Source organism: Pleurodeles waltl, chromosome 11 (assembly GCF_031143425.1).
Source record: "Pleurodeles waltl isolate 20211129_DDA chromosome 11, aPleWal1.hap1.20221129, whole genome shotgun sequence".
Lineage (NCBI taxonomy): Eukaryota > Metazoa > Chordata > Amphibia > Caudata > Salamandridae > Pleurodeles > Pleurodeles waltl.
In genome coordinates, this window is record NC_090450.1 from 79,737,204 (window position 1) to 79,753,394 (window position 16,191).

The 16,191-nt window shown below is 45.6% G+C and overlaps 1 protein-coding gene across 3 annotated transcripts in view; it reads right to left on the reverse strand.

Moving 5' to 3' along the window:
• Positions 1 to 16,191, reverse strand: part of MCF2L2 (MCF.2 cell line derived transforming sequence-like 2) — a 1,607,631-nt gene that overhangs the window by 1,258,365 nt on the left and 333,075 nt on the right. For all 3 annotated transcript variants that reach the window (XM_069213109.1, XM_069213110.1, XM_069213111.1), the window contains exon 4: positions 7,199 to 7,289. In XM_069213109.1, the coding sequence (XP_069069210.1) occupies positions 7,199 to 7,289 (91 nt within the window). The remainder of the gene's footprint in view (positions 1 to 7,198; positions 7,290 to 16,191) is intronic.

Here is a 16,191-nt window from a genome sequence, read left to right on the forward strand (position 1 = left end):
AAATCTTGGTTGTAAATTGTGGATCCTTCTCCCAGAAGCCCCTGAGAATGCTGGATCAAAAGACTACATATAATTCCCATGCACTAACTACATTGCATCCCATAGAATCTGAATTAAGAGCCCTGAATCACAGTTCAGGTGCTAATATTCCTCAAGTTCATGTCACATTTGGCATATTTTACTGTGGTTTAGGCTCCATCTAGGAGTGAGGAGTTGTGAGGGCTTCTGGAGGATCTTGCTGAGATGTGAAAGAAGAAAACTTCTTTTGCTAGGTTGATGCTGCTGCTAAAACATCTCTATATCCCACTTGTTTGATCAGATGGTTGAGCGCTTCTCTGTCTGGATTGTCTGTGTACACAGGAATGTATGAACATGTTAAATGAACCCAGATGAACATGAGTGGTTTTACAAATAGAGTGAAGTTGTCAAACACAGATACGTAAACTGTAAATGTTCAGTGTCTGAACCACATTCCCCAGAATCTTGATGTTGCCTTTACTGTCCCCTTCTCACTGTGTCACTCTCACCCTTTGCCTCTTTTCCTGCTCTTACTTTATGGTCTGGGTGTAGGAACTCAGCCCATACAGCAATAGCTACTTATTCAAGGGGCCCTGACTGATTTGATGGCATCTTTATGGTTTTCCAGCCTGGCTGGCCATCTGGGTGAATCTCCTACCTTGTTAACTGTGTATGGACTGGATAGGGCCTGCCATTGCCATCCTGGACTAGCATTTAGGGGCATGGAGAATTTCTTAGTTGGACAGGACCAAAAGAAAATGCGACAAACTAAGCCCAGCTTGTTTTACAAATTAAAGGATGGTGAAACTCTGCCTGAAAACCGTGGCTTTATGTGATATTGGGAACAAAGAGGGCTCCACCCGTTTCACCTGCACAGTGCCTGCCGAGGGCCACAGTGCAGTCTCTGTCCAGGCCCACTACACAGCCCCACCACAGTTCCTATTCCTTGTATCAGTCTGTGTGCACCTGCATAGTGAGGTCCCTAGTTGGTTAGGATGACCTAAGGAAAGGACTCATTGTGAAAAAATGGCACCCAAAAGTCAGTTCTTCGTAAACCTCACATCTCCACAGAGGCACCGAGGAAGAAAACATGTTTGCTTGCCACCTAGCTGCCCCAACAGATGATCTGGAGATAGATCACCACAGGCTGAGTAGTTGTCCACCAGGCCTTTGATGTATATGGTGATGTTCTGATGGAGTACCAACAGCCCTCTAGTAAAAAAGGTGGGCTCTTTCATGATGCATAGTACAGGTCCTGGCCAGCAGCCCTTCCTCCTTTTTTCTCAGCCGGGATGCTCCTGGAAAGAAAGAGACTGCATGTTTTTCTATCTCCCTGTTGAAACGGGAGGAAGTGCTCCTTACTTTACAATGCTGAAACAAGCTGCACAATCTGACTCTAAATCTACATCTGAAAAACATAATTTGTTATGGATGAATGTCTCAATTTTGATTAATGAAATGTCATCCTTTAATAATGTTGTATCCAGAATATACTACTACAATAAGTGAAGGTAATTATACAGAGGTAAGTACAGAGTTACTATTTGTAACACACACTACTCTCTCTCGCTTTCTCTCTCTCACTCGATATTCTGGTGGTGATATTTAGGAAGGATGACATTTAAAAATCGATATTGTAGTAGAAGGCCTCAGTTATTTATCAGCTGTTAACTCAGCCCTTATGGATCTTTGAGCCATTAATTGCAGGCAGTGTTCCTATTGGGTACATTTAAATTGGTTTTGCCCATGCTTAAATGGGCTTCGACTCCCTTCCTCAAGTCAGCTTTAGATGGTGTGACTGCTGGGTATTGGTGGGATTCACCTCCTGAGACTACTTCAGCCCTTGCAGATATTTATTAATTGATTTCAGGCAGCTTTGACTGTATTGGATATGTTTGGAGTGGCTTTGGCAATTTTAAATTGACGTTTAGTCCCTTTCTCTTGGTCTCTTTGGGTGGTCTGACTGCTTGGTGGGATTCACGCTCAAATTACCCTCAAGGATAGAAGGACAATTATATGTGCAGCTATCACTCACTCTCCTTTGCTGTACTTCACCCTTCAAAAAAGTCCCACATTGTATTCACATATTTACCTGTGCCTTATATACTTCAGTATCCTATCTCTCATTCCTTGTACTTTAGTACTCACCATAGGTGCCCTCACACACATTTGGCAAGAACAAAAGTCTGGTCATCACGTACTACACTGAAGCACTTCCCATATAGGCCACACAAGAAACCCTCACTTTTCCAAAGAGTAGCAGCAAACCTGCCAGGTGCTTTGAAGTTTGGTGGACCTTGGAGAGCAAAAGGGGGTTTCTTGTAAAACAGCAATAGTCACTGGCTGGTCTTGGACCTGAGTTTACCATTTCTTGCCTTTTATTAGCCCTGCTCAAATCCTTAACAATCAGGATTAGAATGTGGCTTTTTCCCAAAAGAGATTCAACAACAGTCGGAACTAGTGTCTTGGAATACTCAGTTGTATGTACCTATGATAAAATGCAGCATGAGTATCAGAGTTCATGTGTAAGGATGCCAAATCCCAGGCCAATGTGAGAAACAGAGCATGTGAGAAATCTGTCCTGTGCATAAATGGTTATGCCTACAATAAAAGACCTCACTAGAAACGTCAGAGAACTTACATATTACTAGGAATAAAAAGAATATATTGGATCTGGTAATCCTTGCCTGAAAGACATTGAACACCCTAGCTGTTCTGAACAAGGTACAGGGATATCTTAACATAATGTCCACAGCTGTACTTCAGAGGACCAAATATCTACATGGGGCAACCACCTGAGAAAGTTGATAAAGTTGCTAATGTTGGAAAGGATCATCTTTCGGTTGCAGTAACTGAGTCATCAAGCTTTCTTTTTTGCCCTTGGGCAGAGTCATTTTCTGTCTCACCTGAGCTCAAATAACTAACATCACCAACACTTCTAAAGACTCTGGGCCTGTTTTAGGTCTTGGCGGAGGGCGATACTCTGTCACAAACATGACGGATATCCTGTCTGCCATACTAAGATCCCCATATGAGAAATTGGGATCATAATACGGTGGACGGGATATCCGTCATGTTTGTGACAGAGTATTTCCTTTGCCAAGACCTAAATCAGGCCATTTGTCATCAATCTGATTGAGCACAGCTTTCGTTAAATATTCTTGTAGGTTTTGTTTGGTTGTATGCTGCTTTGTACTTGTTCATTTAACTTTTTGGGCAAGAGCCTACATGTGTATCTTTTAAAAATTACCTTCCAAAATGGGGAGTTTCCTAAAGTATCTTGGGAACCTCCCATTGATTTACAAATGTATGCTATTCACCTTATGCTACAGAAGAAATATCTTTGGGAAGCAAAGGTATTTTTTGATGTTACCTTCCAGCGATAGGAAGATAGGACACACCCTTTACAATACCTCACCACCTCAACCAGGAATTGTTGAACAAATGGATCCTTTGCCATTGAATTGTAACATAGACTCCCGCCAGGTATGGTTTAAGAACCACTTCCTTGTTCTGAAAATTGTGGAATTTCGTGTTTATATGTCCTTAACATTGCATAGATTTTTCAGGAATGGTGCATGATGCACTCACTTAATAACCAGGTTTTAGGCACACAAATATTCACAGCCTCATACACATCTATAGGTAATCTATCAGTTCAGGCTATCAATATATTTCTTTCAGTTCAATCAGGTAAAAGATATCATGGAGGAATATTTTCTCAACTTTGGTTGTTAAGCGCAGAATATTTCTGATTGTGACATTTACTTACTTAACTGGTGCTACAATCTTCAAAGGTGCAGATAGAATTCTCCTTGCGCTGCATGTTATCAGCTGTTCAGAAAGTTCACCAATTATGGTCCTTGTTTCCTTACTTAATTCCTGTACAGATCTGTTTTCTGTACTTCATCCTTTTGTTTTCACAGTTAAGTAAGGAAAGCTTCAATCTGATCTTGGTGGTGGGATTTGTTCGTATGTGCTGGACCAGAAAGTTGAGGGTACAAGTCAACGGTACTATCAACTGAGTAGGAGGAAAAGCCTTGTACAAAAGAGACTCAATGGCCCTGATTACGAGTCTGGCAGTCTTAAGACCGCCAGGCTCGCAGTGGCGTTTGGACTGCCATGGTCATGGCGGTCCAACTGCCACAATACTACCGTGGCGAAGCCGCCATGGTTGGACCACCGACAAGGCTGGCGGAAAGAGGGTGCCAGGGGCCCTATGGGCAGCCCTGTTGTGCTTTCCACTGCCCGAATTATGGGCAGTGGAAAGCACGAAGGGTTCTGCACCCACCGCACCGCCACATTGCAGCCGACTCGATTATGAGCCGGCGTCAATGTTAAGGCCCTGTGGTGAACTCCTAATAGGGCCGGCGGTGTTCTGGCCGCATAGGCGGTCGGATGGCGGTACTCATAATGAGGGCCAATATGTCTGGATTACATTTTATTGGCCTTGCAGGTGGTGGAGTATCCTATGTTGACCCTGTTGATGACGAGTGTGAAGGGCAGTGTGTTTAGTCATTGAAATGGGAAATCGCTGGTTTAATTTTATGATCCCTGTAAGTAAATATCAAGATTTGAAGATTCTGTGCAAGGTGTGTTGGGGAGGCACAGTCTTAAATAGTGCAGCACAAGCCAGAAAGGGTCTCAAACACACAGTCACCTCTGCACCGCCCAGAGTCTCTAAATGTGTGGACCTTCGCAGGACACCCTGGCTTAAATCCCAGGTGGTTGTAGGACCTAATGGTGGTGAGGTGTAGCTGGCAAGGCAACTCGGCCACTGAGGAGCAGGAATTGATCCCATGTGCAATGTAGAAAGTCGCATAGATATCCAATCACATAGCCCCTTACTTGAAGACAGGATGAACAGGCATTCAAGTGCTCCCAGCATTCATGAGACTGTAGCTTCCATAATTAAGGATATCATATATACATTTGAATAACGATACTCTCGGAGCATCAGGTTCTCATTGGTATTCAAATGTCTTCGAGCTCGTAATACAGAAATCGTAGCGCACACCTGCAACGTGTGCTTCTTTAATACCATTGACTCTTTACCTTTGGACAGTTCCCAACTCTGCAGCAATTGCACTGCTGATGCCCCTCTAAAATTGTGACCTGAGATTATGAATACAAATACGAGAAACACACCAGGGCTGGTGCCTTGTAACTGTGGCACAAGGACCTGTTGTACTGCTATTGTAGCACAAGAGTCTGGTACACAACAAATACAACTAACGAACAAGTGCACTGGAATTTCAGCTCAAGTGCCTGGTGCACAACAAATACAAGGAAAGGGCCTCCTACACTGCCACTGCAGCGCAAAGCCTGGTGCACTACAATTGCAGCAAAAGGGGCCAGATGCACTACAATTGCAGCCAAGTGTCCTGGTGCAACCTAGTGCACTAGAACTGCAGCACAAGGGCCTTGTGCACTACATTTGTATTCCAAGGGTCAGGTGCACTACAACTTCAGCCCAAGGACCTCATGCACTACAGCTGCAGCACAGGGACCTCGTGCACAGCAAATGCAGCATTGGGGCCTGGTGCACTACAGTTGCAGCCCAGTAACCTGGTGCAATACCACTGCAGTGGAAGGACCTGGCACATCCCAATTGCTTCACAGATGAATGGCCCACTACAATTGTAGCCAAGGGCCTTGTGTGATGGTGTGCCACTCAAAGGCCTGGTGCACTACAATTGCAGGACAAGGAACTAGTGCACTAGAACTGCAGCACAAGGGTCTTGTGCACTACAGCTACATCCCAAGGGCCTGGTGCACTAGTATTGCAGACCAAGGACCTCATGCACTACACCTGCAGCACAAGGGCCTGGTGCACAACAATTGCGGGATAGAGGCCTGGTGCACAACAACTGCAGCCCAGTGACCGGGTGCAATACTACTGCAGTGCATTGGCCTGGCCTACTAATTGCTTCACAGATGACCGGAGCACTACAATTGTGGCCAAGAGCCTTGTGTAATAGAGTGCAGCTCAGGGGACTGTTACACTGTAATTGCAGGACAAGGAACTAGTGCTTTAGAACTGCAGCACAAGGCCCTTGTGCACTACAGTTGCATTCCAAGGGCCTGGTGCACTAGAAGTGCTGTCCAGGAACCTCATTCACTACACCTGCAGCACAAGGGCCTGACATACAACAATTGCAGCATAGGGGTCTGGTGCACAACAATTGCAGCTCAGGGGCGTAGTGCAATTCCACTGTAGTGCAAGAGTCTGGCACATTCTAATTGCTTCACAGATTACTGGCACACTATAATTGTAGCTAAGGGCCTTGTGTAATAAAGTGGGGGGGGGGCTGGTGTACAGCAACTGCAGCACAGAGGGCTGGTGTACAACAATTGCAGCTTGGTGGGCTGGTGCACAATAATTGCAGCATAGGGGCCTAGTATACAACAATTGTTACATAGGGGCCTAGTTCACAAGAACTGCAGCACAAGGGGCTGGTGTACAACAATTGCAGCACAGAGGTCTGGTGTACAATAATTGCAGCATAGTGGGTTGGTGCACAATAACTGCAGCATAGGGGCCTAGTAAACAACAATTGCTGCATATGGGCCTAGTTCACAACAATTGCAGCACAAGGGGCTGGTGCACAACAATTGCAGCATAGGGGCCTAGTAAACAACAGTTGCTGCATAGGGGCTTTGTTCATAACAATTGCAGCGCGAGGGGCTGGTGCACAATAATTGCAGCATAGGGGCCTGGTGCACAAAAGCTGGATTGCAAGGCAGTGGACAAAATTGGCACGTTGACGTCCTTCTTACTTCAAGGTTGCTTTATATTTATTTTTTATTGTCACTTAAAACCACTTCCTTCCTCTGCTTCATTTACTGTAATACTTGCCACCTATTTCAAAGCAAATAAAAACGTTTGCATTTGCATTGACCATTATACAGAAAGCATACCAATAAATGTACCGTAGATCTGTAGCAAATACTGTACGTACATCTCTGAAAGTGACAAACCCACAGACTTTTCAACTACATTTTAATGTAACCCAAACTCACCCTATATAAACCACTGTTCTCTACGTCTCAGAATACGGTTTGTCTTTCCAGTGAAATAATCTAGACTTCCAGATAAGGGACGTGGTTTGTTGACAAGCAATAGAAGAGGCATGCAGATGAACCAGCCCCAAACGACCCGAGAGGAGCAAGCACTTACTGCAATGCGCGTCAGCGAGGCCTTCACCGCGCTCCATCTGTCCCGCCGCCTGTCTATGATGATGATGAAACCGATGCTGGCCGCCTCCAGGCTGCAAGGGAACAGCAGAGGGACAGGGTTACATGCAGGCGTAGAGCAGCAGCACTGCAGAGCAAGCAAACACAGCCAGCAGCACCGCGGGGCTCTGCCTGGTGACGGCTCTGAGCTGGACACGGGTACACCAAGAGGGGTCACACACTGACAAGAGGGCCCTGTGCTGAGAAACAGGACAGAGCAGCAGCACTCTGAGCTCCACAATGAGCTGGAGCAAGAGGTCACACACCCTGACCGTAGGAAGAAGCAAGAGGACTCTCAGACTGAACCTGCCATTAAAATGGAGCGATACGAATCTGAGCTGCAGACCAGCAACAAAAACATAGGACTATGAGTGCACATTAGGATGGAGCAACAGGAACCTGAGTTGGAGACAAGCAACAAACAATAGGATTCTGAGCTCACGTTAGGATGCACCAATGAGAAATTGAAGTGGAGTCAAGGAACAAACAATAGGATTCTGAGCTCCCACTAGGATGGAGAAAAAGGAATCTGAGCTGGAGACAAGCAACAAATGATAGGGTTATGAGCGCGCGCTAGGGTGGAGCAGTAGGAATCTGAGCTGGAGACAAACAACAAACAATAGGATTATGAGCGCGCATTAGGGTGGAGCAGTAGGAATCTGAGCTGGAGACAAACAACAAACAATAGGATTATGAGCGCGCATTAGGGTGGAGCAGTAGGAATCTGAGCTGGAGACAACAAACAATAAGACATTAAGCGCGCATTAGGATGGAGCAGTAGGAAATTGAACTAGAGACAGGTACAAACAATAGGATTCCGACCTCCCACTAGGATGGAGCAAGAGGACTCTGAGTTTGAGACAAGCAACAAACAATAATATCCTGAGCTTGCCATTAGGATGGAGCAAAAGGACTAAGTCTGAGCAAAGAACAAAGGGATTTGGAGCTCGGTGGAGGTTGGTATTAGGATGAGCAATAGGTTCCTGAGCTTCAGAAAAGCAACAACCAAGCAATAGGATTCTAGGTTTGACGCTAGTATGGTGCTATGGGACTCTGCTCTTGACAATATATTGGATCGGGGGCATCCAGCATATATGAGTGTGCAGGAAGGCCTGATCTATTAAGGATTTTCAGGATGCCTAGTGACCAGGTAAACAGGTTCCATTTAGATGCAATGTATGGATCTAATGAGAAGAAGTTCAAACACTTCAGGCAGAGACACAGTTAAAGAGTAAAGGGTTCAAATCAAGTTCATAGGACGGAAAACTTTATTAGTCACTAAAAAAAACAGAAAAAAACAATAATGGAAACATGGAAAATAATACGTTAATTAAGGGTTCCAATTATAGTGAGCAGCGGCAACCATTAACATGGTAGTATAACTCATGAGTGCACCTTATTGGATCGGGTGGTTAATTCAGAAAATTCACAGATGGTGTCTTGCACACTTGAATTCCTGCAAAAGAGGCAGGAATCCTCTGCCGCAAGACTTTCAACTGACCAGTACATAGCAGGTACCAAACATATTTTGAGGTACATGGGTTTTCCACGACATGTCGGCAATGTGAAACAACAGCACAATGCTGTCTTGGTGCCTGTGGGGAGACATGGAGACGGTTCACACAACTTTGGTGGAGAAATTCAGTCAGGCAGGGAGTCTACTAACACATTAGAAAATGCATACTTTTCTTCTCAGAGGAGGATGGCCGAGCCTTCAGATCCAAATTCGGTGGGCACAAATAAGACATCATTTAGATGCATTCAGGGTTTCTTTTGAGCTATGTTCTAAGCATATAAAATACCAATAAAACACTAAGGGGGTTATTACAACTTTGGAGGAGGTGTTAATCCGTCCCAAAAGTGACGGTAAAGTGACGGATATACCACCAGCCGTATTACGAGTCCATTATATCCTATGGAACTCGTAATACGGCTGGTGGTATATCCGTCACATTTGGGACGGATTAACACCTCCTCCAAAGTTGTAATAACCCCCTAAGGGCCTTATTACGACCTTGGTGGATGGAATACTGTCCCGTCAGCCATTTTACAAGATCCATTATATCCTGTGGAACTTGTGAAATGGCGGGCGGGATAGCCGTCACAATTGTGATGGAGTATCCCATCCGCCAAGGTTGAAATCAGGCCCTATGTCTAAACTAAAATCTATACTTGCATTTACAGTAAACATGACTTCATCAAACAATCTTGTGTGTTGCCTTCCGATCGTTCTGTCGATTCCCGTAATTCCAAGATGGTGGACGGCTCAACCTTTGGGTGAGAGCTATCCTGTTTCTTTGTTCTCAATCTCTTTGCACCTCAAAGTGTATCCAGTGTTGTGAGGCACAGCAGAGGAAGATGCTGCCTTGATCGACTTTGAGCCACAGAGACTAGTTTACTCCCACTGAAGGCAACTAATTCCTCACCTGCTTAATGAGTGTGCATAACTTTCTAGAAAAAAAGTTAAAGGGTACAAATACTTTGGACTTCAGCATAAGGATACCCCAACTCATCCCATAGAGGAATAGTAAAGTGAGCTACAGACAGCTACCCATATATTGGCAGTGGAGTGGATTGATTTTCAAGTAACAATTTCTACATCTCACAGATTTAACCTTTAGGAACATAGGGGGTCATTCCGACCCTGGCGGTAAAAACCGCCAGGGCTGGGGACCGCGGATGCACCGCCAACAGGCTGGCGGTGCATCCTTGGGCATTCTGACCGCGGAGGTACAGCCGCGGTCAGAAACGGGAAACCGGCGGTGTCCCGCCGGTTTCCCGCCGCCCTAGGGAATCCTCCATGGCGGCGCTGCAGGCAGCGCCGCCATGGGGATTCCGACCCCCTTTCCGCCAAACCCGCCAGGAACCGGATGGCGGTAACGGGTGTCGTGGGGCCCCTGGGGGCCCCTGCAGTGCCCATGCCAATGGCATGGGCACTGCAGGGGCCCCCTAACAGGGCCCCACCAAGATTTTCAGTGTCTGCCAAGCAGACACTGAAAATCGCAACGGGTGCAACTGCACCCGTCGCACCCCTTCCACTCCGCCGGCTCCATTCGGAGCCGGCATCCTCATGGAAGGGGGTTTCCCGCTGGGCTGGCGGGCGGCCTTTTGGAGGTCGCCCGCCAGCCCAGCGGGAAACTCAGAATAACCGCGGCGGTCTTTTGACCGCGCAGTGGTATTCTGACGGCGGGACATTGGCGGGCGGGCGGCGGATGTCAGAATGAGGCCCATAATCTTGCCAAGCAAATGTTAAATGTGTTCGTTTTACCTCAAATGCCATTCACATTAACATTTTCTTCAAAAACATAGTTGCCCCTACAAATTAAACATGTACGTTTACCTTAATAAATGAAAGGGGCCATCTGGTTACATTGGCCTGTCAGCATCGTGAGTAGCTCAGCAAACAAAGTGGAAGAAAGTATTAAAGCTGGAGGTGGACATTTCTCTCCTGTCCATTTGAAAAGCAAAATTGTTTCTTGATCTCTACTGATGAAGGATGAAATCCAGAAACATGTGCATAGAGATGTAGAACACTATCTGCACCAACTCTGCTGAAAATTACAGTCAATACTCAAGTAAGCACTAATTGCGTACTGCATTTACCACAATGCAAAGGGGCGACCTGTGCTGGGATGTGAGGCAGTGTGCTCGCAAACCACCCCCCTGCCCCCAACTACCCCCTACCTCTTTGGTTCAAAAGGCTCCCTTGAGCCAGCAAGTTGGCAAGCGTTTGGAGATGCACCTGTGTGCCTTTGAGTGGTACTAAGACCTGTGAAGAATTTAGCAGCATTTCCAGCAAACTAAGCTCAAATCGTTTTTTGACCTCTACTGATGAAGGATGAAATCCAGAAATACATACATGTACATTAATATTGTACATTAAAATACTTTAAACATTTTTAAAGTATAAACGTTAAGAATTTTCCATACCGTTTCCCAGAAGGAAATCTGTACCACAGTGGCACAGATCCCCACCTGCATGTGCAGAGTTACTATTAGAACTTTACATTTGTAAATCCTGCTCCAGGAGGCTTCACCCCACTACCCCCGCTCCCCCTGCTGATTTGATGGGGTAGAGACATGTAAGTTTACAAGTAGTTGTAACTGTGGAATTATTTCCTATGCAATACTTCTGAGTGTAGATATACACCTAGGTGTAGAAAATAGGCCTACACGTGAGTAAATATACGTGGTTATATTTGCCTTTGTGAATAGGTCTCTCGGAGTTCAATAATAGGACTGAAAAATAGAACTGACTCTAGAAAAGTATAGAACAGTTAGATGCTGTGCTCGGGAACAGGAGAACCCAATAGGATTGTGAACCCAACAGAACAAGAGGCTCTGGAGCTCAATAATAGGTTAGAACAATGAGCTCCTGTAGGCAACATTAGGACACAACAAAATAATTCTGATATATCCAATAGGTCACAGCAATATTTTAAGCCATGACTAAAGTCTTGCTTCATCACTTATCTTTTTAATGCTCAAGAGCAGGCTAGAGCTGTGGGATTCTGTGCTCAGACGTACGGTAGAGCAATACATCTCTGAGCTAAACAGAAGGATTTTGAGCTCAATATTCTAGTAGTTCTTAGTTTGACATTAGTACAATAAAGCAATTGCCATCTGAGCTCGATAATAGAACAGAGCAGCAGATTCCTGGTCTAGTGGACCACAAACCAGCACAATTGTGAGCACAACAAAAGGGCGGCGTAAAATGATTTTGAGCTTTACAGATTCAAAGTTCTAAAGTAAGTTTGGGTTAGGATTCTGATGTTTATGAGGCTAGCAGGCCCTCCATTTGAAGTTCTGGGTAGGCCAGTTGGCCTAGACTCTAAGGCTCAGATTTAAGAGCCCCTTGCGGCACTTTAGCACCGCATTAGAGTCATTTTCTTTAAGCTAAGGTGGCGCTAAAGTGGCCTTTTCCCTGCGCTATATTTACAAAGTGGCGCAATGCATGTACTCGTAAAAGCTAGAGATAGTGGTAGCCCATTTTGATCTGCCCAGGTTGGAGTCAGGAGAACGGGGTCAAGCTGAATTGTCCTCAATGCAAGCAGCCAACGTTGTGGCATAGCTTAAGACTCAGCCTTTCCTAAGGACGGGCTTAGACACCGATATGAACAGCTATAGGAGATCCAATCCATTATACTGCAGTTCAAATTCTTTTAAAAAATCCATTTGACCCACTTACTTTGTGAAACTGGCAGGGTGTAGTCAGGAATATAGATGCCTGTCCTGGATTGAGACTGGCATATATAGGATGCTTGGAAGTGGGCTTATGAAAGCCCATGGAAGGAGCCAGGGATATAAACAAAATGAAAGGACTCAGTATGTGGGGATTTCAACAAAAAACTCAGAAAGTATAAGCCTGAACAAAATCGGTTTGCCTGTCTTGTAGGCAAGAACTCACATTTTGTAGAAATTGAACAAGGAGAAATGGATGAGGATTTGAGCAGTAGGGGGGAAGATCTAATTTACACAGTAACAAATGTAAGTGCTCTATGACTGCACTGCTGAGAGGGACCCCAACTTCCAGGAGGCTGCGGGGCACTGGAGGTGGCCCCTGTTCACCTGCTGCTGGCCATTGGCCACCAGTGCTATAAAGAACTTCACTGCACCCGCTGCATGGAATGCGCTGTGGAGAGGGACTCCAACTACAAGGAGGCTGCGGATCACTGGAGGCAGACCTTGTTACACCTGCTGCTTGCCATTGGCTGCCAGCGAATAAAGCACTTTCACTCCACTCGCTGCATGGGAGGCACTTTGGAGAGGGACTCCAACTTCCAGGATGCTGAGGGGCACTGGAGGCGGCCCCTGTTACACCTACTACTTGTCATTGGCTGCCAGCACTGTAAAGCGCTTTCACTGCACCCTCTGTGCGGGGCGCGCTGTGGAGAGTGACTCCAACTTCCAGGAGGCTGCGGGTCACTGGAGGCAGACCCTTTCACACCTGCTGCTTGTCATTGACCCTAAGCGCTATAAAGCACTTTCAGAGCACCCGCTGCAAGGGACGCGCTGTGGAGACGGACTCCAACTTCCAAGAGGCTTTGGTGTACTGGAGGTGGCCCCTGTTACAACTGCTGCTTGACACTGGCTGGCGGCACTATAGAGTGCTTTCAATGCCCCCGTGGAGCAGGCCACGTGTGGGTCGCGCCCAGGCAAAGCCCGTGCCAAGTGCAGGCCCGTCCTGCAGCTGTCCTGTGTCCATCAGTGACCGAAAGAGGCCGAGTTTCAAGAGTAACATGGAGTAAGTCCACTGATCTAATTTGTTTTTTTCTTTGCTTTCTTAAATTTTGTAAACTTTGTTGAAATTTAAAGGGTGGGCTGTGTGCTAATCCGACAAGGTGAAGAGAAAATCCACCTGTGTGAGGGAGAACCCACAAGCAGGCACCGTAGTAGCCTATCTCACAAAAACAATGGGGGCGCTTGAACAGGAGATTGGTTCAGTTGAGGGGCATATGTGCTCCATTATGAAGTCAGCAGCTGGGTAGGGAAATGGGTCCGAGCTGAATGTCTCAACTGACATCAGGAACGATTCAAATGCTCCTCCGTGGCTTTCTGGCGCAAGAACCAGTAAACCATGCACAGTGAACCACGGGGACGATTTAATCACAATACATCCTATGCTCGATGTGTCCACTGGGCAGAACCCATCTGACTCATTTTGTTATCTGCCTCTGGCTAAGAAAAAATGCGTTGGAAAGGAAAAGCTGCTCAAGTCACTTGCCTGTCAGCGGAAGGGGATGCACAGCATGTTATAGGGTCCGAGGTCCTGACCACGGACTTGGCTACCAAGATTGCTCACTTGGAGGAAAAATTGACAGATTTTATTTCTGTGGTCATGAGCAGACTGAACTCTCTGGAGGCTCCCCTACTGATCTCCAAGCCCAGTGGCCACTTGTCTAGTCTCATGGTCGAGCATGTACTCCCAGATTCTGGACTGGATCCTGGAATGTAGCGAGGAATATAGAAACCTGGCTGCTGGTCCCTGTCGTCATTGATAGGTTTGATAAAGTATTTTACCCCTGGGACACAAGGAACCATGGGTAGGGCCAAGGGAGGACTAATCTCACTGGTGGCTCTTACCTTCCCAGGCCGGATTGTATGGACAAAGCTGGTTTCGCCTCACTACCATAATATGTTTGTGAATTGTGATGGAGCACATATATTATTGGTCAATTTTTACAATAATGTTTTTGATGCCAGTAATACAGATATAGTGAATTTATTTCAGGAGGACATAGAGCTTAGCTTGAGCAACTTCCATGAGAACTATGCGATTATGTGGATGGGGGACTTTAACATCAGATACTGTTTAGCGCCTCATATGTCATGTGGTTTACTGAGCATAGATGGGGATCCCACTATGTACTTAGGTGCAATTTATACGGGAATGAGTTTAACTTACTGTTAATTAGGTGTAACTTAATGTTTGCGTTTGATTCCTCAAACAGTGGCTCAGTCACCAGTCCCTCATTTGTGGGACATGACTGCTTTAGCGTTATTGATTTCATCTGATTGTCATATAATCTGAAAGCATGGCTGGGAACCTATGAGGTTTTAGACTCCCCCTGAATGACTGTAGGCGTATAGCTGTTTCGATAGATGACGCCTTCTTTGGGAAACAGAATGTAGTGTCCTACACATCACCACTACTCCTGTCCTTCTTTATTATTAAAGGGGTTACTATGAGCTGGGAGAAAGTGGATAAGGACATTTATCTCTCAAATGTAACTACATCTTATAGTGACCTTATAACTTGTTCGGAGGAGTTAAGGATGTGGGGCTTGGGCAAATTAGCAGCTAAGATAATAAATGTGGAATCACATGGGAGATGCTTATTGTTAAATTGAATATCTGTTGTAATAAGTGTGTGAAATGGTTCGATGCCACCTGCACTAAAGCCCATAATTTGCTACTGATGTTCTTAAAGCTGTGCCAAGAGATCGGGAAAAGGTCTGCACCTGTAGAAAGGGTTATAAGACTGCACTGCGGCCCGGAAAAGGACAGTAAGAGAAGAAGCCTTTAGCTATCTAATAAAGGCTAGTGATCTCAAAGACAGTAAGCTGTTTTTGGCAAACGGTAAATAGAAATTATCTAGAGAAAGTCCAGGAGACAGGGCTTGACACGTGATCCCCCAGAGGTATGGGTAAGGCATTTTTCCCAACTATACTCAGACCCTGACATTTCAGAGGGAGTGACTCAGGATAAAACATCAATGGCCATGATGGCTCTCACTCAACTGCTTTGCAATTTAGAGATTGATGTTACTGAATTGGGGCCCTCAAGAGATGTCCTCCTATTAAAGCCCCTGGCCTTTATAGGATTCCAGAGGATCTTTTTGGGTCACAATTTAGATCTTTGTGCACCCCTCTTGACCAATGTTCCCAAGGCTGGCTTGATTACAGGCCCTCCCAAGGCCTGGCAACATGCAACGATTCTTCCAATTTATAAGAAGGGATCCAAGGGTGATCCAAAGTGCTAACGTCATATATCATTAATAAACCCTACTGCTAAGAAAATGGGCAGGATCCCACTGGAACAGTTCTAAACCTGGTGAATTGAAAATAACATTCTTTCTGATTTTCAGTTTTGGTTTTGTGCCGGTCTTGGGACTGTAGAACAATGCCCCAACCTATATCTGCTTATAAATAAATACACAGTAGCACAGGAAGACAACATCTATGTAGCCTATATAGATCTGAGCTCGGCATTTGACTCAGTCAATATGTCAGAGCTCTGGGTAATAATGGCCGGGCGTCGAGTCCAGTATAATAGACTTTTTGAGTGAGCTCCATGCAGAGGTAAATTAGTGTGAGATATGGCCCAGAAGAGGAAACTACAAAAAGCTTCAGACTACAATGTGGCATATGGCAGGGGTGTGTATAGGCCCCCTTCCTCTTCTTCTTGTATGTCAATGGCCTGGGGAGGCAGCTATTG